The sequence below is a fragment of the Dipteris shenzhenensis genome, chromosome 6 (assembly GCF_047967505.1).
Source record: "Dipteris shenzhenensis isolate YYH24624 ecotype China chromosome 6, Dip_SZ_1.0, whole genome shotgun sequence".
Classification (NCBI taxonomy): domain Eukaryota; kingdom Viridiplantae; phylum Streptophyta; class Polypodiopsida; order Gleicheniales; family Dipteridaceae; genus Dipteris; species Dipteris shenzhenensis.
Genome location: NC_141601.1, coordinates 26,882,223 through 26,908,757, shown reverse-complemented (window position 1 = coordinate 26,908,757; position 26,535 = coordinate 26,882,223). Strand labels below are relative to the sequence as shown.

The following is a 26,535-nucleotide window of genomic DNA, read 5'->3' as shown; positions in this document are numbered from 1 at the left end:
AGGAATATCTACATTGGCCTTGTCCTAGGCTAGGTCTGGGACATCACTGGCCACGAGTGAATAACATCAAGTACATCACTAGTTGTGACAAGAGTTAGAATGTCACTAGCCCCAATCGGAGAGGGGTCTATGGCAAGAGAAGGGCCCTATTGATATGAAGGTGGTGGAGGAATGACAACTCTAACTGCAACCCAATTGGGGACAACAAACACTAGACACACAACTGGTGTTGGACGAGTGGGACATGTAGCTGGTGTTAGAAATGTAGTAGGTGCCAAAGGAGCTATACGAGGAGGGACCACACCGGAAGGGTCTTTTCTTCTTCTTTGGAAAATCTCTCGCAAAATGCCTAAAGGTCTTGTAAATATAGCACTGGAGGTCTGAAGGTAAGGCCGCAAGCATATAATCCCTAGCGTGTGATCTAGAGGGTGAGACCCATGGATGCGTTGATAGGAAGGTGGTGGAGCTTTCAAACTCCATGTCCTTTGGATTTGTAGCAACTCGCTTTTCAAAAATATAGAGGTTCTTGCGGCCCATGGAAGTGGTCGAGGATTATATTTGTTGCCCTACTTCCCCGCTTTATTTTCAAGCATATTGTGTAATATTTTGTACAATGATTTTTTAAAAATGGTTTTTAACTTTTGTGTGCGACTTACTTACCCTTAAAAATCAATATTATCTGTAAAAATATCATCAAAAAACTGTGCGTACAACTGAATTTAAGAAGTCAAAATCATGCCTTAAATACATTGGTAGAATTGTAAAGCTAAACTATAAATATGTTGTTCTAGAATTACCATGTAAAGAAGATAGATGCTGTTAAAATGAGCTTCTTGTCATTGATATATACCATGGAAACCTGCACAAAGGTACCATTTACAAAGGCAGCACAAGTTATAAAATGTGCATATAGAGATTGACTTGATAGAATGAGTTATATCCCAAAATTTACACACTTTTCTCTTCTTTTTTCCACTGAAAAGTATTTCAATTAAGTGTGAAAAAAAACCGAATACAAGTCCCACACTCAAAGAGCTAATACATCAGGCAGAGCATGAAAGTTTCAAGGAATCAATCCAAACATGACTATGGCTGAAAATTCCACATGAATCAAAGGGGGGGCTCAGAGAAAAAAGGGTTGTCTCTCTGTTCAATGAAGAATCCTCCTATTAGTTGCTGCTGATCTGGAATTCCCATGCATTGTAGACGAAGTGGCCATCAAGCTATGCAATTTCTATTTAGATACTAGCCAAAGTCTAAGCTGGGAAAAATTGCATCTGATCAAGCGCCTTTGTACATCTGGCACTCCAAATGTCTAGGCGGTGATACTCTCCCAAAGTGTTTCTAGAAATTCATATGTGGGCCTATAGTAAGAGAAAGAAATTGTGTCCAATCAACAAAACTAAAGAATATGATGCCAAACATTGATAGCCCCTGAAGCATCTTGGAGAGAAAAGTACAATAAGTAGTAAGGTAAAAAGTCCTCTTAGGATTATAACTCTTTTATGGGGAATTAAAGAAAGAAAAAGAAGTGCTTACTACACCTAGTAAAAGACTACCAAAGAGGAAATTCTTATCAAAAGAAAGAGGATCAGTCCAAGGAAAAGGAGACAAGTAATGAGTCAAGTATCGGTTCTGATATCCATAAGAACCAATCAAGGAAGAAAGCCAAGTTACTGAGCCCCGGTCATAAACAGTGTAAGAGATGAACCTTCTTATAAGCCCTACAATCCTTGTCAAAATAATATTGGCCTGTCTCTGCTTCCAAAGGGAATGCTGGATAGAGTCAATAGCATGCAAACATTGTGGGCATTGAGGATCTGCTCCAAAAGTCTACCTCCATTTGTCTATTGCAATCTTCCATGAATACAAAGCCAAAAGAAAAAAGTAATATCTCTATCCCAGATGGATCTCTAAATTCTCCTCTAGAAGCACCTCTATAAATCTAAAGTGATCTGAAAACTCTCCCATTGAGCTGTTTTGAGTCTCTAACCTGAATCCAAAACCTCCTCCCTGGCTGCCTCCCTGCTCCTAGCCTCTCCCTCCCCTCCCTCAGCCCCCTCACAGCCGCCTCTCCCTGCCTCCTACCCCTACCTCCCTCCCCCCACCCCTCTCAGCTCCTTCCTGCCTCCTGCTCCCTCCATTCTCCACTTCTCTCAGCCTCTCCCCACTTCCTCTCTCCGCCCCCTCTCACCTCCCCTTCCCCACTATCAGCCCCCTCCTCTCCTTTCCGCCCCGTCTTAGATCCCTTCCCCGCCTCCTTTTCCCCCCCCTCTTCTCCCCTCCCCTCCCCCCCTCAGCCCCTCCCCCACCTCCTCCCCCCTCAGCCCTCCCCCGCCTCCCCTCATCCCCTCCCCTCCCTCCCTCAGCCCCTCCCCCACCTCCCCTCATCCCTCCCCTACATCCTCCCCCCTCAGCTATCCCCTGCCCCTACCCGCCTCCTTCCGGGCCCCCTCTTAGCCTCTCCCCCTCCCTGCCTCCTCCATCCCCGCCCCCTCTCTCAGCCTGCTCCCTCTCAACCCTCTCAGCCCTCCCCTGCCTCCTTCTTGCCCCCCTCTTAGCCTCTCCCCCTCCCCGCCTCCTCCATCCCCACCCCCTCTCTCATCCTGCTCCCTCTCAGCCCTCTTAGCCCCTTCCCCTCCTCCTCCCCCCTCATTCCCTCCCCGCCCCCTCTCTCCCCTTCCCCACTCTTTTCCCTGCCTCCTTTTCTTGGTCTTTCTGTGCAGCAGGGTCTCGGGGAGCTTTCATCCGTGTTCAAATCAGCCTTCCCAGCTCAATTGGCAATGGATTTCCAATCAACCAATCCTAACCCGCTTACACCCGCCGCGAAAATAGTCACATTCTCAAAAGAGGAGTTGCAGTAGCTCAAGAAGGATATAGAACTTGAAAGTTCTACCACGTTGATTGCATGCATCTATGGGTCTCACCCTTTGAGATCACAAGCAAGAGACTGGATGCTTGCTTCTCTCCCCTTAGACCTTACCCCCCTCGACACAAAGATGTCCGCTTACTAGGGCGAGGTTACTTCCAGGTTGTGTTTGATTCACCGGAGGCTGCGAGCACCATGCTCAAAGCCGGCGGGTACCTGCACTTGGGACATAGAAAGATTTTCTTTGACCTTTTCATGCTGTGGGCTTTGATCTTGTGGAGGAGGTCAAGCAGGGGTTCTCTTTTTTCGTCCCACATGTTTAGCATCAATTACTCTTTTTTCCCGATCTCCCACAGGTTTAGCATCAATTACTCCTGTTGATTGGGAGTACATTGGTATTGTCACTGAGATCCCCCCCTCCCTAGTTTGCCCATGACAATTGTTGCTGAGCCGATCAGTTCTGACGGGGTTCCTAGAGTTAGTGTCCTTTTGATGGCCTCTAAATTATTAGATGACCATGTCATGCTTCAACATCCGGATGGTTCTTTCTTTCAACAGAGAGTGGAGATCGCGGGTAGATAGGATTAGTGCAGGATCTACAGGACCATTTGGCATTTTGCCAACGAATGCCCAAAAAAGAAGAAGAGGCCCAAAAAGCCTTTAGGTACAACAACTCCCCCTAGACCTTGATAGGAGGGTCTTACGATTCTAGTACCTCCTCCTCGACCTTGGCAGGGTGTTGGTATAGTTCCAACACCTCCTCCTCGACCTCCACAGGGTGTTGATACAGCTCCTCAATGTCAGAGTGCTCTTCCTTGACAGAGTACCTCCACCTGCTGTCCCTAGATGGGTTTTGATTTGTGTGCCATATTCACACCCTCTAGATGAGGAGGCCACTATCGAGAACGCCATCTCTTCTGGAGATTTGGATATTCTAGTTCTGGTTGCTTCCATTGATGTTGCACATCACTTGGTTCAAGACGCTAGTGCTCCACTTACAGCCCTAGTTGTAGCTTCTCCCCATCCCCTCTTAGCTCCAGGGACCAAGTAGGGACATGGAGCCATACACCATCACTATAAAAGCAATACATCATTCTAGGAGGACTATCCAAGGCATAGGACCTTTAGTGACTCAACACACATGATTTATTGCATTCATTTTTGGGAAACATCCCAGGGCAGAGTGCCCAAATAGAACATGCTTAGAAAATATATGGATCATCATCTCCATCGTCCTCTGGAGGGCAAGAGAAATGTCGGATTTCAGCAGCAGTAAGAGCATGAACTTGTGTCGAAGGTTCGTCATCTTCATTGTCACTTGTAGCAGCTACAACCCAACTGGCATGGTCCTTAGTTTGTTGTTTGGCAAGCATCTAGTAGCATCTGTCCTCCGTATGACCAAGCTTGTTACAAAAGATGTACTTAAGAGGCTTGAATGGCTTTGTCTTTCCATGTGCTAGTGTAGGCTTGGTTTTCCATTTGTTGGTGGAGGCAAGAGCCTCTATAGTATTTAAAGAAGAGATTGGGGATTCTTGTTGGAATATGAAGCCAAAGTGAGTCAAAAATGAGTGTACTAGGTGTCTAGTAGGTGTTTTATAGTCTAGTGAGTCCTACGGATGCCACGTGTCATATTAGGAGTTATCCCATATGCATAGGTATTCATATGTGTGTGTGTGCTCTTATATAAGAGCTGTACTTGTCTAGTGTCAAATTAATCAAGTATCAAGCTACAAGCTCTTTGGTCTACATGTGAGTACTCTCATTTTTGTTCATTGCTCTAGTCATTTCATTTCCATTTCATTATGTCTCCTTTTGAGTATCACTTCCTCTCTCTCTCTCTCCCTCTTTCCACCATGTTCCTTCATGTGGTATCAAAGCCTCCCTTTCTACCTTCCCCTTCTTCAATCTAGAGGATGAGAGAAGCCTGCAAATGGAAGCTCCCCTCTCCTCTAAGGTAGAGCCTCCCTTAGCCTGGCCATGGTTCCTCGCCATCAAGTACTCCGCAGTCCTCGTTTGTGAGTTCAGCTCACTCCCGCATCAGTTCGTGGTTCTCCCTCAGCATTGGTAGACATTCCTCGTCAGCTGGTCGCTAGAAACTTGTTTTGGAGCAATCTAGCGGCTGTTTTTTGACCTTTTGAGGTCTGATTTCAACGTTTTTTGAAATTTTGGCACTTCCAAAACATAAATGACCCTGTCACGCACCTTTTTGAAGGGGGGAAATTTTTTTTCTGTTTTTGTCCGTACAATTGAACGGATGTCAATACGTCTGTACGGACCTCTGCAGACGGATGCGCGACAGTGCTAGGAGTCCCTACAACTTGTCAGAAGGCGATTCTGAGCAATTTTAGGCTATTTTTTGGCGTTTTTTGCTCAGATTTAGACTCCCATGACCTCCAACAGTGATTTGAGCTCCCTTGAGCGCTTTCGCTTATTTTTTTGAGCTTCTTCTGTGCATTCGGTAACTCTCCGATCGGCACATTGAGATTCATAACGTGATCTCCCTTGGTAGCTGCTCCTATGGCCTTCATTGACACAACATTCGAGGGCATTCACAATGATGGTCATCGATTGTGCAATGACGGTCTAGAACTAGACATGGCTCCCATGCTAAATCAGAGGCAAGTGAGCATGGCCCGGAGGCTAGTGAGCATGGTATAGACTCGGAGGCTCACCTAGAATGGCTCAGAGGCTCATTATGGATGGATACATGACCAACACAAAGGTCTAGGAGACCAATGCACCAACATCTTGAAACTCACATGTCAAGCCTAAATAGACCTATCAAGGCCAATACATGGCTCCCACAGGAAAGGGGGGGATTCTCAGCAAAGAAGGGACCCTCCAAGGCAGGGGATGAGGATGAAGGAGAAGGTGGAGAGGGGGAGGGCATTCAGCATTCGGCACTAGAGCGGAAGAAAGGAGAGTGTGAGGAGAGATGGAGGCTAGAGCTACGAGCTCGCCAAGGAGAGAGTGTGGAGAGACTTGTGTGTACCCTCTGTCTACTATGGGGATAGACCTGTGTATTCTTGTTACTTGAGACTTGTGACCTGGAGACACTAGTCTAGTGATATGTACTTTGGCCAACTCGGTCACTTTCTCATTTCTCTTGTCTCTTCCGATATGGAGATTGTTCACCAGTGTAGGACGAGATTTTCTTATTTTGCTTATGTTGTGAAGTTCGCAGGTGATTGTCACTTAACATAGTGCACTCGTAACGTCGTCGTTCATTGCAGTATAGCATACGACACTCGCACACCACTGCACGGTGCACTCTGCGTGATCCATTGCATTAGAGCATTGTAACACTCATGCTTCTCACGCCAGTGGCCTTTGGCCTCCGCTAACACCTCCAGAAGGATAGGAACCCCTCTCCTCAAACAGCGCAAGACATCATCAAGATCTGTCTGTAAAACCCCATGTGAGTCTGGGATACACTCTCTCTACTATGTCTAGGGCCAAGAGTAGAGAAAAAGTGTTTATTTATTTATTTATTTATTTTCAAGAAAAAGACTCTATTAAGTAAGAGAAAAAACCCGCGAGAGCAAGCTCAAAGCAGAATACATCATGAAATCATGAGGATAAATAAAAACCCCCTCAGAGTGAGGTGGAAAACAACCAAGGCTGAGGCTGAAAGTGCCACCTCAACCCTGTAGTAGTTTCAGAGAAGAAAGGAGAATCCTTCCATTCCCTGAAGAAAGAAGCCCTCCTAGCTGAGGCTGCACGGGAGTCCCCCTGCATACCCGTCCATACGGCCATCAAAGTATGTACGATGTCTGTCCAGATACTAGCCAATGTGTGCGAGGGATGAACCTGAGTACCCTCCAAAGCCTCTGTGCATCTGGCTCTCCAGATATGCCAGGATGCTATGCTCGCTAGAATCTCCCAAGAAGTATCCACAGAGGCATGTACCGCTGTAAAAGGAAGATGTGGTACCACATCCAACGAACAGGACTCAATCCGATGACGTCGAACCGAAATGGCCCGAGAGGAGTCAACTCCCTCATAGAAAACCTGAGTTCATGTAAGAGAAAGCCAAGCCACCGAGCCCCATGTCATAAAAAATGGTGAAAAGGCAAAGTGACTGAAAATCCTGGCTACCCCCATCCAAATCATCCTCGCCTGTCTGCAATCCCATAAGCAATGCTGAATAGACTCTGAAGCAGAAAGGCATCGAGGGCATGTAGGGTCGGCTCCGAACCTGGACCTCCAAAGGTTCACTGCAATCCCTCCATGGATAGAAAGCCAAAAGAAGATAGTGATCTTTCTATTCCTGTGGGATTTCTAGAGTCTCCTCCAGAAGCACCTCAGCTGATCCGTAGTAATACCAAAAGTCTCCCAATGAGGAACTCTGGAGGGTCTCCAACCTCTACTACTGAGCTGATATCTCCTGGCATTACTGACCGTGTAACGAAAGAAGGGGATGACAATGGGGGCGCAGGAGAGTAACTCCTTCTAGAATAGGACAAGATCCCCTCTATTATTGGGGGCGTAGTGGTTGTTGAGGAATCCAACCTTGCATCCCCCAATCAAAAGAAGAATCCACTGAGCTCTAGAGGGAAAGATAATTCCATGTCCAACAACCAAGGGGAGAAAAGAGTACGACACTAAAATGCATGTACCTCCCCTGGTGCCCAAAGCAAGTGACCAAAAAGTATGGCCTAAAAGTAATTTACCTGAATTTGTGTAATCTTTATCATCTAGCTTGTGCTCTTGAATGAATAAGACATCAATGGAGCCACTAGTAACACTTGGATGAAGCTGATTCTTGATCAGTTGTCTGTGGCGGTGATGAGAGATGCCACCAAGACCATGTATGTTCCCAACTAACAATCCTCGTCAATGGGAGGAAGTAGGATGGAACATCTTACCTGAGCTAGTGGCAGAAAAAAACCCCTCGATGGGGGAAGACCTCTTGCTCAATGAGAGCGAGGGAGGGAGCCAAGTGGAGGAAAATCCACAAGGAAAATAACTCTTCCACATGAGGAAGAAGATACCCTGTCAACAGGAACCCCAACCACTGTCTCACCAAAAGTGGAAGGCACAAAGTCCTCCTCCAAGAAGTCTGTGAGATCTGCTAGGGTTATGAAAGAGTTTCTATAAACCTGTTAGGAAATGGAGTCAAGATGAGTTAGTTTGGTGTGTTCTATTTTGAGTTCTAGTGTAGTGTGTCCTATGGATGCCACGTGTCACATTGGGAGCTATCCCATATGCATCGGTGTTCATATGTGTGTGTGTGCTCCATATAAGAGCTGTAGCTTTTTAGTGTCAAATCAATCAAGTATCAAGCCTACAAGCTCTTTGGTTTACATGTGAGTACTTTCATTTTGTTCATTGCTCTTGCTATTTCATTTCCATTTCATTATGTCTTTATTTGAGTATTATTATCTCTCCCCCTAGCCTACCCTCTCTCTCTCCCTCTCCCTCTCCACCATGCACCTTCATGTGGTATCAGAGCCTCCTTTCCTACCTTTCCCTTCTCCATGCTCAATCTAGAGGATGAAAGAAGCCTGCAAATGGAAGCCATCCTCTCCTCCATGATTGAGCTCCCTTCCACTCCTTTCTCCCCATCTTGTTCCCTTCTCCTACCTTAGCCTCACCTTCGGAAAGATATGGAGCTTGGTTTGCTGCCCACGTGAAAAGGAGCAACTCGATCACCATTATTGTGGGCATTAGTGGGCGTCTTCGTAGAGGAAGAAGACAGCTCGTTTTTTGCTAAAAACAGCCTGGTTTTTGCTCAAAAACAGCTCATTTTATATGTTTTGGGGCTGTTTTTGTGAAGAAAATAGTTGGTTACTGTTGTGGAGATGTTTCTGCTACTGGTTGCCCTAAGAACGACCTCATTTGGAGCCTATTTTTGAAGAAACGATGTTGATGAGACTGGCAGAGCTACACTGAAATGCCTTTATAGCTAGATGAACAGTCATGTTTGCAAACACACCGAGAGGAAACACAATCCCAAGATGAACTCAAAACACCATGAGCTGGGAAACACTGAGAAATACCATATACTGATATACAAAGATGAAATGTATAGAGATTACCACCTCCAAGCAACCATGAACTTGTAGATAGAACCCCCTGTAGGATCAGATAGAACCTTGCTTGCCAATGATGAGTTGGATGCCAATGAGACTAAATGGGACCTCGGATCTTAAGCCATCTCCATTCTAGCATAGAACTATTCTGAATTGATGTCCATGCCCGTAGTTTTCCGACTTACAAATGACCAACTAGAAAATATTTTCTATCAACCTTCAATTTCGAACGAACTTGCTCATGTAAGCTAAAGTGCATCATAGGCATAGCAAATGCTGTCACGGTAGCCACTGCCGCCTTCTTTTTCTATAGCCAGGTGATCACACTCTTCCCGCCTTGTGTTCACTAGCTTGCTCCCCTTATAGCCTCAAAATCTGCATGCGCTACTCTGCTTGTGCTAACGACTCTGATGATGATGGAGTGCTCCTCAATCCCTTCCTTAGTGATCACTGATGTAGTTTTAATAAACTGCAATTTCATGGACTGGTCAGAGTGAATAGCACTTTGAATGAAAGCCCCTCCTTACCATCTGTGATACCGATAGACTGTCGAGAGTTCTCACTAGCTCTCTCAACGTCCACGAATCTCTCGAATAAGCCAAAGGTAATTTCTAAACCACCAACAATACTGAGATGAACCAAATAGCACTGCGATTAGCCACCTTCATGAATTACTGACGCAACACCACTTCTTTCCATGTTCTATAATATGGAGATTTCCCAGAATTTAGGCAGGCTTTCGCAACGCTGACTAGGACAAGCAGAACCTCATGACCCCAAACCAGATGCTCGTTCTTTGACGATTTGCTGCTTCTTGTCACGCCAAAGATCAATGGTCTTTAAAACACGTAGGGCACCCGACGGAGTTCCCAATTGTTGGTTTTGTGACCACAGCTTCTCCCAGATATAGTTCATAGAGAGTTGTTGTCTTGCCTAACGCCAGCAACACGGCTTACTGGAGCTCATCGTGCTGCAGTAACCTGAACAATTCATCTTTAATTCTTGCCTGATCTGTGCTATCAACCACCATCAAAATTGCATGTGTACCCCTATAATATGTCGCCCAAGATGGACGAAGACTGTTCTGACCCCCTAGGTCCCAACCCTCGAATCTGATATTCTTGTACACCACCTCTTCTACGTTGTTCCCACCATCGACTATAATAGCATTAGACTCCTCACGAGCACGAGAACTTTAGAACGAGCAAAACCTGCAGCTGTAAATCGGTCACCTCCATGAAATGATCATCTATAACCTGTTGCTTCTACTGGTTGTCAACCGGGAAGCCTTTCAGATAATATTTCTACTGATGATTTGTTGCAATACATAGAGAAATACTAGAACCCATGTTGCGCACATTAGGAGCAGCTCTGACAGAGAGAAAAGCTGACAAAAATCATGAACAGCCGTTTTACCACCTTTGAGATTACGTGAAAATCACTCATGAACTGCTCCGCCATCTGCACCTTGATGAAACAACTTTAGATGGCGCTGGGGACTTCCACAATTTACCAATAGGCGTGTTGGCTGTCATGCGCATCCACGATCCCTTCATGAACTCCTGCAATCAGCCACGAATCTGCTGGACATAGTAAAAAAATAACAGCTGACCATGAGCCACCTTTGCTGATATATGGCGCAACACCTTCTTCCTTTATGATCTACAATATGGAGATTTCACAGAACTTTTGCAATCAACTGCGACAGCGACTGGGACATGCAAAACTTCATGACCTCAATCTCGATGCCCGTGCCAGTTGCAGTGCTTCTCACACGTTCATGAGCCGCAATGTCTATTGGAACCAGTCTTTGAATCAAATTTGAACACTTTGTAGAGCTTTTTCATCTGATCGACGCAGCAGACGTCCGTGAAGGCATATTACTATAGCTAAGGTATATGCACGATCAACTTCTGCTTTTAGTGGGTCACTATGAACATTGATAATCCCTTAACGCTACAAAATCTGCTGCTCAACCTTCTGATGCATTGTAAGGCGCCCTCCTCAAAACACCTTGAGTACTCAACTCTCAAACCAAGATGGGGACTCCCACTGCAAACTGAAATGAGCACAAGGCTCTTAAAAGTGTGATCAACTGCTTCCTGAAATCCTGAGACGATGAACCAGAAAGTATATCTTGAACCTGAACCATCCACTCCTTGAAACGGCAATTCAATTAACGTGGGTAATTCCCACGATGAATGAGTTTAGCAAAACACTCATGAAACCAGGATCAACTGCCCTCTACTCCACGAGATGAGCATGAAGATAAGTTGAAATAGGATGGCCACCTCTACTTATGGGTGATCAACTGGCAGCTGATCTTCACTTCTTCCACTTCTCGTCCCTTGCTTTCCATGCAAAAAGTCTAGTTGTGGATTGGTTCTTTTTACATCATCAATAGGGACCATTTCTTTTTTCCCTTTTCCTTGTGGCCCACTCTTCCCGACTGTGGTTGTGCAAAGCGCTCCTTATCTGTAGTCTTTTTAGGAAAGCGCTAGTCCTACTCCAGTGCTTTAGTGACCACTCCTTCCATCATCCATTCCACGTGCCAGTGCTAAATCCAAAATACACATCCAAACTCCATAGGTCATCCAATCATCAATTTGGTCGCAAAGTTCTTGTCATCATCTCCTACAATCAGGGTTCTTCATACAAGCGCATAATTATTTTCAAAATATGTGTTCAATACAAAAATCATTCTCAAAAAAATAGGGAGGGCCAATGCCGTGATATTCTCTAGCTACTATATTCTACCCTATCCATGCTAGCTACATGTGTGCTTATCGGTGCTACTGCCTTCTACACGTGAGTGTTCTTAGATGTGATTTACATAGCATATTTCATCTGATACAAAAAGATACCATTCGCACAAAAAAGTCCATCATCGTGTTGTTGCTACATCGACCATCGGCGTCATCATACATGCCATTGCTACTCATTGCCTCTTCTCCTCCACGTGAGTTAAGGTATCCTCAGTTTTTCCAGAAATTGCTGCTCCATTTCCCACATGATGACATCTCTTTCCTCCGCCTCTTCTGCGTTCAGTTCCAGCCCTTAGTTTCATCTCTTTTCCGCTCCTAAAGTGTTGAAGACTGAAGTTGCTATTTCCCGAGGAACACAATGAGTTCTCTCTCTTCAAACTCATTGGTCGTGGAGAAGTTCAAGGGGAAAGAAAACTAAGGTTTAGTTGCTCCTCATGAAAGAAAATGTATGGGATGCTATTGAGGATTACGCTCCCACAACGGATCCTTAACAACTCAAGACATGGAAGCAACACAACCCAAAAGCTGCCTCAATGATACTTTGATTCATCACATCAACTTCAAATCAATGGCCAAGGTGATATGGGCGCATCTCGAGAATCTTTTTGGTGACAAAATTACAACTCCAAGGTTTTCTTGGATTTGAAATTTTATAAGTTGAAAATGGATGATAGTGATATCTTGAGTGCACATTTAACAAAAATGCATCTCTTGTGCAACAACTTTCTAGCCTGAAGTATTCCTCGGACGATGAGAACAAAATGGATGTCCTCATGAAAAGTATGGAAGGAGTCACTCGTTTTGAGCATACTCTTGAAATACTTAGGTTTGCCATGACTGACTTTGATGATATGATGACTCTTCTTCTCGAAAAATATAGCCGGAACAAAGAATTGAAGGAACATGTTGAAAAGAGGGAGAGAGAGAGGGTAGGCTAGGGAGAGAGGAAGTGATACTCAAAAGGAGACATAATGAAATGTAAATGAAATGACTAGAGCAATGAAAAACAATGAGAGTATTCACATGTAGACCAAAGAGCTTGTAGCTTGATACTTGATTAATTTGATACTAGATAAGTATAGCTCTTATATAAGAGCACACACATACATATGAACACCTATGCATATGGGATAACTCCCAATATGACACGTGGTATCCATAGGACTCACTAGACTATAAAACATCTACTAGACACCTAGTACACTCATTTTTTACTCACTTTGGCTTCATATTCCAACACCCCCCCATGAAGGCAAGGTGAGAGACTAATGGATTGGAACCAAGAACAGAACATGACAATGATGGTCTGAGGTGAGGGACTGTTGGAATGGAACCAAGATGTTGACTCTGTGCCAACATGAACTTATGAAGAAAGAGAAGGTGATACAACTTTGTGATACAACTTTGTGTTACAACTTTGTGTTACAACTTCTAGACACAACTTTATGTTACGACTTTATGTAACAACTTTGTGTTACAAGTTTATGTTACAACTTCTACATGAAGAGAGAGAATGTGTTACGACTTTGTGACACAACTTTGTGTAACAACTTTGTGATACAACTTTGTGACACAACTTTGTGTTACAACTTTGTGTAACAACTTTGTGTTACAACTTCTACATGTAGAGAGAGAAAGTGATACAACTTTGTGTTACAACTTTGTGATACGACTTTGTGTTACATGCAGAGAGGGAAGCTCTCCAACTTGTATAAATACCCCATAATGGAATGAAGCCCACACTCTTGGGGCATTGTGTTGAGTCTACATTGGTATTCCAAGCATTTGTCTCAAGTGTCCATGCTTCCTTGCACTGCACGTCCAAAAGCATGTCCTAACCTTGCAACCCTTCTCCCCTCTCCTCCAACCCTGCAACCCATCCTCTCCCTCTCCTCCTCCCTCCTCCCTCCTCCTCCTCCCTCCTCCTCCTCCTCCTCCTCCTCCCTCCTCCTCCTCCTCTCTCCTCCCTCTCCCTCCTCCTCTTCCCTCCTCCTCCTTCCTCCTCTCTCTCTTACTTCACCCATGCTCTTACACCTTCTTCCTCTCCCACTCCTATGCTTTCCTAAACCCTTAACTCAATGATCTACGAGGGAGACGAGTTCTCCACCATGTACTTTACTCTGAACCTTGGATCCTCCTCCTAACTCTGAACTCTTTCTAAACCCTGGAACCTCCTTCTGAACCCTTAAACTCCTCCTAAACCCTACAACCCCCAATGGAGGCGGAAGCCTTCATTACCCCAACAACAATGGTTTACGTGCCTTTTACACATGCTTGCATTATGTTTACTCACCACACTTAAGCCTACGTCTCTCACCGGAACACGACTCGAGGTCCTAAGCTACATATATACTACAACGACAATTCCAATATATCTGTAGGTGACAAAAAGCCTCGGAACCCTGCAACATAGAATACCCAGCTCTTCCTACAAAAGTGGTAGGAAAGAGCCAACATTTGGCGCCGTTGCCGGGGAGACTAGCGTCTCAAGTAGCGAGTAACCATGCGTAGGTAGGTGTAAAACAAGTCACTACTTCAAACTTTCACGCACATACCACTCAAGGGCAAGGAGAGTAAAAATTTTTCCAAATCTAGCCAAACATATCAACCCCAAACATCCACTTTGGGTTACTACCTTAAGAGATTTTCTTAATTTCTTAAATAAAAGCCGCATGATGTACAATTAGGCTAGGTAGTGGATACGGTTGCGTAGAGCTTTCAATTACGATCATTTTACCTTTTTACAGAAAGGCAAACCGAGCTCTCCATAAAAAGTTATGGCTCGGGAAGAGTTTAGGGTTAAACCCTAAACCTAAACCCTAAACCTAAAATCCAAACCTATAAAAACCTACTCCACCCCCCCTCATTCTTCATCTTTCACTTTTGCCTCCATTCTCTTCCTCCTTCCGAGCCCCACGCAAGACACTCCTCCCTCTCCATCGACCGCCCCCTTACTCCTATCCTCGCCATGTAAGTGACATCGAGCCCTTCTCGCAGCGATGACCTAGCCTTCCACCCACCATCCATTGTTCCGCGACAATCCCGTTCTATCGAGAAAGACTTGGAGAGCGTCAGGTAACCACTTCGCCTTGCTTTTCAATTTCCGTCTTTCAGTTTTTTGTTGTTGCTCTTTTATCCCGCCCTCTCCACCACCTCCTCCTCACCTCCCCCTCTCCCCCTCCCCCTCCATCATCCTCTCCCCCTCCACCATCATCCCCCCTCTCCCCCTCCCCCTTCATCTTCCCCCTCCCCCTCTCCGCCTCCCCCTCTCCCCCACCATCTCCCCCTCCCCCTCTCCCCCACCACCTCCCCCCTCCCCCTCTCCCACTCCCCCTCCACTACCACCTCCCCTCTCCCCCACCACCTCCCCCTCTCCACCACCTCCCCTCTCCCCCTCCCCCTTCATCTTCCCCCTCCCCCTCTCCGCCTCCCCCTCTCCACCACCACCTCCCCCCCCCCCCCCCTCACCTCCCCCTCACCCCCTCTCTCTCTCACTCTCCCCCTCATTCCCGCCCCCACCCATTCTCTCTCTCTCCCCCTTACCCCCCTCGTCCCCCCATCCCCCTCAACCCCCCTCCTCCTCTCATTCCCCCATCCCCCTCACCCCCCTCCCCCTCTCGTTCCCCCTTACCCCCCTCACCCCCCTCCTCCTCTCGTTCCCCCATCCCCCTCACCCCCCTCCTCCTCTCGTTCCCCCTTACCCCCCTCACCCCCCTCCTCCTCTCGTTCCCCCTTACCCCCCTCACCCCCCTCTTCCTCTCGTTCCCCCTTACCCCCCTCACCCCCCTCTTCCTCTCGTTCCCCCTTACCCCCCTCACCCCCCTCCTCCTCTCGTTCCCCCATCCCCCTCACCCCCCTCTTCCTCTCGTTCCCCCACCCCTTCTCTCTCCCTTACCCCGCTCAACCCCCCCCTCCCACCCACCCCACCCCACCCACCCACCCCCTCGTTCTCGCGGCGGCGCTCCGCAGAGACGCCGCCGCCGCCCCCGCCCACCTCGCCCGGGTCGCCGACGCCCGCCCGCTCCGCTCGCCAGCAGCGGCGCCGCCAGCGGCGGCGCCCGCCCGCTCCGCCCCGCGGCGGCGACCCCGCGCCGCCCCCGCCCCGCGGCGGCGCAGCCTCCGCTCCCCGCCCCCCTACCCTACCCGCGCGCCCCGCCCGCCCCCAACCCGCCCCGCCCCGCGCTCCCCCCGTCCGCCACCCCGTGCCCCCCGCCCGCGCAAACCCCCTCGCCCCCCCTCGCCCCCCTCGCCCTCCCCCGTTCCCCCCGCCGCGTCAAACCCCCCCCCCCCCCCCTCGCCCTCCCCCGCCCGCGCAAACCCCCTTGCACCCCCCTCGCCCCCCCTCGCCCTCCCCTTCGCAACCCCCCTCGCACCCCCCTCGCCCTCCCCCGTTCCCCCCGCCGCGTCAAAACCCCCCCCCCCCCCCTCTGCGGGCGCCGCCGTCGGGCAGCCCCCCCCACAAAAAAAAAAAAAAAAACTAAACCTAACCAAACTAACCCTAACCTCACATTAACTCTCGGGTTAGTTTAACCACAGTTAGGTTAGTACTAACTACAGTTAGTATCTAACTACAGTTAGTATCTAACTACAGTTAGGTTAGTACTAACTACAGTTAGTTAACCCTAGGTTAGATAGTTAACCTCAGTTAGATTAGCTACGTAGGTTAGGTTAGTAGTACTTGCGGTTAGGTTAGTTTAGTTAGCCCTCAGTTAGATTAGTTACGTAGGTTTGGTTAGCCGGAACTGCGGTTAGGTTAGTTTAGTTAGCCCTCAGTTAGGTTAAGCCATAGTGGATGGTGGCGCAGGTGTCAATGTCCTATCAAAGGAGCTTTACGAAGAATGGGGTCTCCCACCAATGCAAAAGGCTAATTTCAACATACGCCTTGCCGATGATTCACGGGCTAAACCCTTGGGAGTAGTGAATGGCGTGTCCACAAAGATCGCAGGAGTCCGCTTTTCCCTTCAATTCACAATCCTGGATCTCCCCAAAAAATCCTATCAAATCTTACTGGGACGTCCTTGGTTACGGGAAGCATCAGTCCTCCATGACTGGGGAACGGATAGATTGACAATCCAAAATCGAGACACTGCAGTCAGGGTGAATGTGGGGACAGGAGCTATTAAACCCATTGTTCCTAGAGCATTGGATGACACATCTTCCACGACAATTTCGAGCAAATCAGATCCCTTGCAACAGCATGCCATAGCAGGTGACTCACAAAGCAATGTCAATAACTGGATACAAACATTGGCAACCATTGACAACTGCCATTCATTAGACCCCATCTTCTCACAAATAGATGTTAACGCACTACAGGTCGATCCTCCACCGACACATGAAGAACAAATCGATCTAGAGATGCCATTCTTTATGGCTGATCTCGAATGGGATAATGAACCTGAAGAAGGTACCCATACCAATGATGACTCAGATTTTCCTTGGGACCTTGAAACAGAGGCTGCGAATGCTGAGATTGAAGATCAAATCTTTGATAATGACCTAGCCATTCTGCATGCCCTAATGGCAGTTGAGCTCCCAAAAGTTGAACCTCCACAGTTGCATAACAGCAGACGATCCCGCAAGAAAGCTGCAGGAGGAAATCGCAGAAGAGCCAAGGCCGAGCACTTCAATGAATTCGAACGAGTCCAAACACGGATTGTGGAATTGTATCTTGCAAAGGCAGTCCCCTCAAAGTCAAAACCACCACCTCTTGAATGGTCCCCTGAAGGACTGGAAGGAGTATGTGCAGCACATGAACCCTTACTTGGAAACACCTTGCCAGTGGAAAAGTTACCCCACAGTTCCCAACGTAAGAAGTTTCGGAAATATAAGCCACATGTGCGGATGAAGCTTGATCCAGAGACTTCAGAAAAAGAAAGGAAAGAAGAGCCTAACAAATTACTTAATGCAACTATGCCACCCAGTACTCATGACACATCTCAGGCTAGTTCAACCCCATCAGAGGCCGATCTTCGAGAAGTGCCGGAATACTTTAAGAATTATACAAGTGGCAGTGCACCAATAGCAATGCCAAGACCAATCAGAGAATCTGAAGTTCAAGAAACCGATAGCATTGGAGAAACTCCAATCTATGAGGGACCGGCAAAAACACGCACAATAAACCTCGCCCTTGAAGGGGAGGAAGAAAAGTTAGTTTTCATTGGGAAACAGCTCCGTCAAGAAGATGAAAGCAAACTCAAAGAACTCCTAATGGAATACCGTGACTGCCTAGCATGGTCATACAAAGAGATGAAAGGAATTTCACCAGAAGTGGCAGTTCACACGATCCCTATAAGGGAAGGTGCTCGCCCTAAGGTATGTGGACCTTATCGCACAAATCCTAAATATGGCACCATGGTTTATGACGAGCTGGAAAAACTCCTAGATGCCGGATTCATCTACGAGATAGAGCACACTGATTGGGTTTCACCCATTGTCATTGTGCCTAAACGCAACAAGAAGCTCAGAATATGCGTAAACTTGAAAAATGTGAATGCCGCCACAATTAGGGATCACTACCCCCTACCCTTAACAGAAACAGTGTTGGAAAAGGTGGCAGGATCCGAAATTTATAGCTTCTTGGATGGCTTCAGCGGCTATAACCAAGTACAAATTGCTCCTCAAGACCAATCAAAAACAGCATTTGCTACAGAATGGGGTATTTTTGCATATAGAGTCATGCCATTCGGCCTTTGTAATGCCCCGGCCACATTCCAGCGAGTCATGTTCACAGCTTTCAAGTCATTCTTGAATAAGTTTTTACAGGTGTTCTTGGATGATTTGTGCATCCATTCAACCAAACAGGACCACTTCAAATGTCTGGAAGAAGTACTAATCAAATGCAGGGAGTATGGCATCTCCCTAAATCCAACAAAATGCCAGTTCATGGTCACCCACGGAGTTGTTTTAGGACACATCGTCTCTCAACATGGGATTGCAACTGACATGGACAAAATCAAAATCATCATGCCTCCTCCTACAAATTCCAAAGGTGTACAGGTCTTTATGGGACATGCCGGCTATTATAGAAGATTTATATTGCGGTATGCCATGATAGCTAGACCACTTTACAAATTATTAGTGGAGTTCTTATGGACCGAAGAGTGCGACCAAGCCTTTGAGCTTTTAAAGTGGCGCCTAATCACAGCACCCATCCTTCTATCTCCCAATTGGGATATTGATTTTCATGTTCATACTGATGGATCCAAGTATGCAATTGGGAGTGTGCTTTGTCAACCTGGTGAACATAAGAAAGACTACCCAGTTTACTTCGCCAGTCGACAACTCAATGATGCAGAGATCAACTATACAACCACAGAAAGAGAAGCCCTAGCAATGGTGTACAGTGTAAAGAAATTTCGGCACTATCTCCTTGCAAATGATTTTGTCTTCTACACCGACCATCAAGCATTGCTTTATCTTGTGAACTGTCCGTGTACCACAGGAAGAATAACCAGATGGCTCCTCTTGCTACAAGAATTCAACTTCAAAATTGTGGTCCGCAAAGGTGCCCAACACTACATTGCCGATCACATGTCTCGAGTAAAGACAGGAGAAGAAGCCACTGGAGTAGAAGATGACTTACCAGATGCCACACTATTTCAAATAGATGCTGTTCCAGAATGGTGTGGAGATATCATTGGGTACTTGATGGCAGGAAGACCACCCCCTGACATGAAAGCAGTAGAGGCCAGAAAATTGATTCTAAAGGCTGCACCCTATCAACTCATTGCAGGACAACTATACAAGATGGGCAAGGACCAGATATTAAGAAGATGTGTAATGCCTCATGAGATCCTGCCAATCCTGAGTGAAGTCCATGAAGGCATTGCAGGAGGACACTTCCAAGGGGAAGCCACAGCAAGAAAAGTTCTCCTCGCAGGCTACTGGTGGCCAACACTGTGGGCAGATGCCTATGAATATGTAAAAGGCTGTGATGTTTGCCAACGAACTATTAAACCACAACACAAAGACTTCAATCCCCTAACAACAATTGTTGCACAACAACCATTTGAAAAATGGGGGATTGATTATGTGGGTCCCATACATCCAGCAGCAAAAGGAACACAGGCACGCTACATCATTGTGGCCACTGATTACTTTACAAAATGGGCTGAAGCTAAGGCAGTCAGAAAGGCAGATGCCAAAAGCACAGCAAGATTCTTGTACGAACATGTGATCACCCGATTCGGATGCCCCATTGAAATTGTGTCGGATAGAGGCACACATTTTGTCAATGAGGTAATCCAAGAACTCTTGTCTGGCTTCATGGTCATTCATAGAAAAAGCACACCCTACTACCCCCAAGGGAATGGATTAGCAGAATCCACAAACAAAATCATATGCAATATCCTCACCAAGGTAGTAGAACCGCAGCGTTCTGATTGGGCAGAGAAACTGCATGCAGCCTTATGGGCATACAGAACCACATTCAAGGTCAGTACAGGGAACACACCTTTTCAATTGGTGTACGGCCTTGAAGCCGTGGTCCCACTTGAATTTATAATACCAAGTCTGCGCATCGCAATACAAGAACGCATGGGTGATCATGAGTCCTTGAAAGAAAGGCCCTGTCAGTTGGAAAAGCATACAGAGACCAGACTAGTCGCTTATCATGCCATGACAACAGAAAAACGTCGAAGAAAGGCATGGTTTGACAGGAATCTGAAAGCTAAAGACATCAAGGAAGGCGACTTAGTCCTGTTATACAATGCCAAAGTACACAAGGGAAAACTGAAATATCTAGGTCACGGACCCTACCGAGTACGCAAGATGAATCCCATTGGAGTTGTGCTACTTGAAACACTTGATGGAGTCCAATTCAACACAACAATAAACGGGAGCCGACTGAAGCGCTACTACATCAACACGCGAGCCATCCCCGACAAAAACGAAGATTTGGGAAACCAAGTCTTCCTTAGTTAGGATTAGATTGTATCACAAGCACTCACTCGCATATGCACGTTTTTGCACATATAGTTTGCACTAGATTGTTACACGCACACTCACTGCATCGGCACGTTTTTTGCACATTAGGGATGTTTGAGTCTTAGTTTCCCTATCAAATCCCACAAATAAGCATATAGTTAGACACATCACATGCACTCACATGATTTTGCATAGGCACATAATAGATTGCATAAAAAATAGTATCACACACTTTCATTCCATACTCTCAAAGCATGCAATGAATTCACACGCAGTACACAAAGCTATGCCAAAACTCAAGATGAATTGGCAACAGAGTCTGCAGCCTCCGCAACGAGACCCCCGCCAAACATCACAGCCGTCTCCTATATGCAAAAATATCAAACTTGCATACTAATTATCTACAAGCTCAATGCTACGGGTGCAATCGCATCCAACATGTATGCAAGATAGCAAGAAATGACAGCCTCCACAACGAGACCCCCGCCAAACCTCTTCCCAAGAAGATTCGATGGCAGCGTCCGCAACCTCAGCAACGAGATCCCCTCTGACATTCATAGTCATCTACCCCTCCTCAAGTGGAGATAAGCTTCTTGACCAACATCCTTTTATACCAATCCTCCACAACGAGACCCCCGCTAAACCTCTTCCCAAGAAGATTCGATGGCAGCGTCCGCAACCTCAGCAACGAGATCCCCTCTGACATTCATAGTCATCTACCCCTCCTTAAGAGAAGATAAGTTTCTTGACTATTAACTACACATTGTGTGGTGCAAAAGAATTACAGCAGGAACGACTCGCATACCACAAGCTAAATAGCCACTGGATTACGCACATGGCATCTCAACTCTGAAATCAAAATAATCCATAACCCGAGGACGGGTAATAAAATGGATCCGGGAGTATGTTGACTCTGTGCCAACATGAACTTATGAAGAAAGAGAAGGTGATACAACTTTGTGATACAACTTTGTGTTACAACTTTGTGTTACAACTTCTAGACACAACTTTATGTTACGACTTTATGTAACAACTTTGTGTTACAAGTTTATGTTGCAACTTCTACATGAAGAGAGAGAATGTGTTACGACTTTGTGACACAACTTTGTGTAACAACTTTGTGATACAACTTTGTGACACAACTTTGTGTTACAAGTTTGTGTAACAACTTTGTGTTACAACTTCTACATGTAGAGAGAGAAAGTGATACAACTTTGTGTTACAACTTTGTGATACGACTTTGTGTTACATGCAGAGAGGGAAGCTCTCCAACTTGTATAAATACCCCATAATGGAATGAAGCCCACACTCTTGGGGCATTGTGTTGAGTCTACATTGGTATTCCAAGCATTTGTCTCAAGTGTCCATGCTTCCTTGCACTGCACGTCCAAAAGCATGTCCTAACCTTGCAACCCTTCTCCCCTCTCCTCCAACCCTGCAACCCATCCTCTCCCTCTCCTCCTCCCTCCTCCCTCCTCCTCCTCCCTCCTCCTCCTCCTCCTCCTCCTCCCTCCTCCTCCTCCTCTCTCCTCCCTCTCCCTCCTCCTCTTCCCTCCTCCTCCTTCCTCCTCTCTCTCTTACTTCACCCATGCTCTTACACCTTCTTCCTCTCCCACTCCTATGCTTTCCTAAACCCTTAACTCAATGATCTACGAGGGAGACGAGTTCTCCACCATGTACTTTACTCTGAACCTTGGATCCTCCTCCTAACTCTGAACTCTTTCTAAACCCTGGAACCTCCTTCTGAACCCTTAAACTCCTCCTAAACCCTACAACCCCCAATGGAGGCGGAAGCCTTCATTACCCCAACAACAATGGTTTACGTGCCTTTTACACATGCTTGCATTATGTTTACTCACCACACTTAAGCCTACGTCTCTCACCGGAACACGACTCGAGGTCCTAAGCTACATATATACTACAACGACAATTCCAATATATCTGTAGGTGACAAAAAGCCTCGGAACCCTGCAACATAGAATACCCAGCTCTTCCTACAAAAGTGGTAGGAAAGAGCCAACACAAGAACAAAACATGACAATGACGGTCATCAAACTGTGCACCCTATGTAACTCAGAGGCTAAAGTCTGAGCGTGTTCAGAGGTTGATCTAAGCACTCTCATGGCTTGAGACTCAACATGCTCAGAGGCTCACGTTATAGCATGGCTACATGACCAGCTCATAGATCTAGGAATACACCAACATCCTGGAACTCGGTCAGGCCTGATAACGAGCGCACAAAAGTGTGCACATCCTGATTCACAGGCCAGAGATGATGCTAGACAGGTTATTTGGCAGCATATTCCTATGTTGGTGGATAGAGGTATGAGAGCCTCACTTGATGCACGCTTCACCAACATAGAGTTCAGGATCGCTGTTACTACCCTTCATAAGGGAAGTTGTCCAGGGTCAGATGGGCTTACACCTTCTTTTATTTTTATTTTTTGGGATCAGATTGGGGATTACATCACCTCAGCCCTGCAGGGCGTTTGGGACTCGGGTGAGATGCCAGACTCACTCTCGGAGGGTCTCATTCATCTTATCCCGAAAGGAGGTTGCAGAAATTTAGTGTCTCAGTGAAGACCATCAGCCTCTGCGATTGTAGCCCATCCTGCCAGATCTTATACATGACACACAGACAAGCTTTTTCCATGGTAGAAGCATTTTTTATAACATATTCTCATTTTGGGAGGCTTCTGAGTGGGCTATGCATGAGGGCCATAGACTAGAAATCCTATTCCTGGACTTCAAAAAAGTGTATGACAGGGTAGATTGGGGTTTTCTAGAGGGAACCCTTCTCCTCTTTGGATTTTCAGATTTGTGGATTAGAGGGGTTTTTGCTCTTTATAGGTCAGCCCATAGCCAGATACTCATTGGTGGAGTCAGGGGAGACACGTTTCAGATATCTAGATCAGTTCGACGGGGATGCCCTCTAGCCCCCTGTCTATTCTTATTTGTGGCTGAAGCTATGAGCCTCTATATTATAGCTCAAGCTGATATTTTTGGGCTAAGACTTCCGTTGAGACAGGAAGAGGAGTTGCTGGACAGTGAGTTGGCAGATGACACAGCTATTTTTTTGGATGCCACTCCGCAGACACTTACCTCTTTCAGGATAGCCTTGGATTTATTTTGCATTGTAGCAAGGGCTCACATTAACTGGAACAAATCCAATGGTTTTTGGATTAGTGATAAGGACACTCCAGATTGGGTGCTGATATTGGATTTACTTGGATTTAGACGGGTGTCAGGAAACTCTTATTTTGGAATTCGGCCAGACTTGACCTTACATCCAGAGTGGTGGTTGTAAACCAAAAACTATTGGCTACAGCCTGGTTTGTTTGCTCTTGTTGGTGCCGATCTACAAGCAATATCACTCAGCTCAAGAGACCTATCAAGAATTTGTTGTGGAGTGGATTAGATGGCACTTCAGATGTGATAGCCAAGGTAGCTTGGGAGACTCTTATTCTACTCACTGAGGAAGGGGGCCTCAATATTACTGATCCAGACTTGTAGTGTAGAGCCTTGCTCTGCAAGATCATGGTCAGAGGTTTGATGCCTGGTCAGGAGCCTTGGAAGGATTTTTTCTTACGTAGTATACAGACATGCACACCTTCTCAAGAAGGAGATTGGATGGACAGCCCTAGATGGATCTTTATGTCAGCCCGTCTCAGATCTTCCACTTTCCCTCTCATGGCTGCCATTCTGAAGGCTTGGGACAGCTTCAGAAGTACTCTTTGGAGAGTTCCACCCTCCTCTCATGAAGAAATTGACAGGCAGCCCGTCATGTGGAACGATTGTATACTAGATGAGCATGGCAGATCACTGGGCATGTCACATTATATGCAGTGGTCTAGATGGGAGTTGGGACCTGCATCCATGGTGGGTGCTATTAACTAGAAAAGAAATCAATGCATGAGGCTAGACGCTAGGCATGGTGACACTCGGGGGCCATGGAGGAAAATGGAACGTGAGGGAAGAAGTATTCTTATAGGTGGGGAAAAGGGATTAAGAGGGGTGGGAATGAAGAGGGGGACTATGGCACAAGGGGGAAGGAAGAGGGGGAAGAGGAGCATGTACATGATGGGAGGTGGAATGTAGAGATGGAGACATCAAGGGAAGAGAGTCATGCTTTATTTGAAAGGAAGGATGGGAGGGGAAATCAAAGTACTAGCTAGGTGGCTTTACAAGAATGAGCGTGTTACATCAAGGAATAGCCCCTTCCTTTTATAGCCAAGAGAGGGGGTCTCTCCCAATAAATGCATCCTCCCACATGCATGGTATGTGTGGAAAAGTCTCCCATGTGGGCTAGGTGGATATGCACTCTCAATTATGTGCGACAACCATTTGCCTCATTTTTCCACATAAATCAAACCCCATATCCCAAGTCTAAGATACTACCTTGGTCTCTTTCCAATTTTATAATACGTTCAAACATCTAGGAGGATAAGTGGAGGGTTGGCACAAGGAGTCTTGCCACCTCATCCTACTTTTCCCATTATTTAACTTGCATTCTTGGACTATCTATGCCCCCCCCACATGGGCCTATCCTACATGGAGGGAATAATCCAATATAATATCCATCTCCACCTATTTTATATTACTTCTCCCATGATCCTTGGGCCATGTCTCATTAAATGCAGGTATGGGACCGTCTAGGTGGAGGGGTGGGATATGGAGAAACCATGCCACCTTAACATTTTATAATACTACTACCATGGATTATGTATAACACACCTTATCGGTCCTCTTACGTGGAAGGGTGGCACATGGTCATGCCCTGCCACCTCAACCTTGGGTCCTATGCACACCATATTTTATATACTATTGCCACACATACAAGCACACACACATATTTATGCCTTTTACCTTGGTCAAATTTATCCATCCAGCATCCTCCCGTCCATGAGGATAGTCAGTTGGAACATACAGGGCCTAGGCGGAGTTCCACACCATCGCCGTAGGTAGCTAGCTTCATCCAGGTGTCACTGGAGGTGCTATTGATATCCTTTTTATCCAAGAACACAAATTGGATGCCAGATATTGCTCTAAGTCTGGCAAACTGCTTTCTGGTCATACTTTTTGGTCGCCAGCCTCGGGCACCAGGGGGGGCACTTCTATTTCAGTTTCGCAGTCGGTTCTCCCCTTGGTTGTTGGACACGGAGTCATTATTCCCTCTAGAGCTCAGTGGATTATTCTCTTGATTGGAGGGTGTAAGGTTGGTTTCCTTAACCTGTATGCCTCCAACATTAGAGGGAAACGTGTCTTTATGTGGAAGGATTTGCTCTCTTGGGCCCCCATTGCGGATTCATGGGTGATTGGAGGTGACTTTAATATGGTTGAGTTACCCTCAGACAAAAAAGGGGGTAGAGAAGGAGGACTTCACTCTTTGGAGAGAGCAGCTTGGGATGCCTTCCTTTTTCACTATTGTGGTAGAGATACTTGGTTGGACGATGCCTTTCTTATTCAGCCACAGTCCCTCCTGTTCTCTTGGTCGAACAAGAGACAGCAAATGCCTATTCATGCACGTATTGACAGATTCTATGTAGATGATTGGGCACTTGACAGAGGTGGATCGGTATGCATTGTTGCTGGGGTTTTGTTACGCTCTAGCCGAGGTAGCATGACCTCGGAAGAATCAGTTGACATTTCCCTTATAGGATCTATCTTTGTAATATATGTGTTTGGGCTTTATGTAAATGATCGGGAGGGATTAATGTCAAGGTCCTAGGTGAGGGCTGATAGCACCGGACTAGATAGATCTGAGACCAAGGGCCTAGTGCAAAGAATGTGCCTAGGGGCAAGGAATTAAATGCATCCCAAGAGAGGGGTGAAATGTTGCATTAGAAAGGCCCTATATGGATGACATGTGGCATCTAGATCTATCTAGGGAATTGGGGTCTGTCAAGGCTTGTGAGAGAATGGAAGAAGGGTAATTACG

General features: G+C 46.4%; 2 protein-coding genes across 2 annotated transcripts in view; both read right to left on the bottom strand.

The window, feature by feature from the left end:
* LOC147900987 (uncharacterized) overlaps positions 1–26,535 on the bottom strand; it is a 594,828-nt gene that overhangs the window by 30,180 nt on the left and 538,113 nt on the right. Inside the window, exon 22 of the mRNA XM_087376414.1 lies at positions 798–859. Within this exon, the coding sequence (XP_087232540.1) occupies positions 798–859 (62 nt within the window). The remainder of the gene's footprint in view (positions 1–797; positions 860–26,535) is intronic.
* The window catches only part of LOC147900988 (uncharacterized), a 31,721-nt gene continuing 15,042 nt past the window's right edge, over positions 9,857–26,535 (bottom strand). Inside the window, exons 2-5 of the mRNA XM_087375673.1 lie at positions 10,918–11,047; positions 10,592–10,712; positions 10,372–10,466; positions 9,857–10,097 (exon numbers count right to left, since the gene is read on the bottom strand). Coding sequence (XP_087231799.1) covers positions 9,857–10,097; positions 10,372–10,466; positions 10,592–10,712; positions 10,918–11,047 — 587 coding nt within the window. The remainder of the gene's footprint in view (positions 10,098–10,371; positions 10,467–10,591; positions 10,713–10,917; positions 11,048–26,535) is intronic.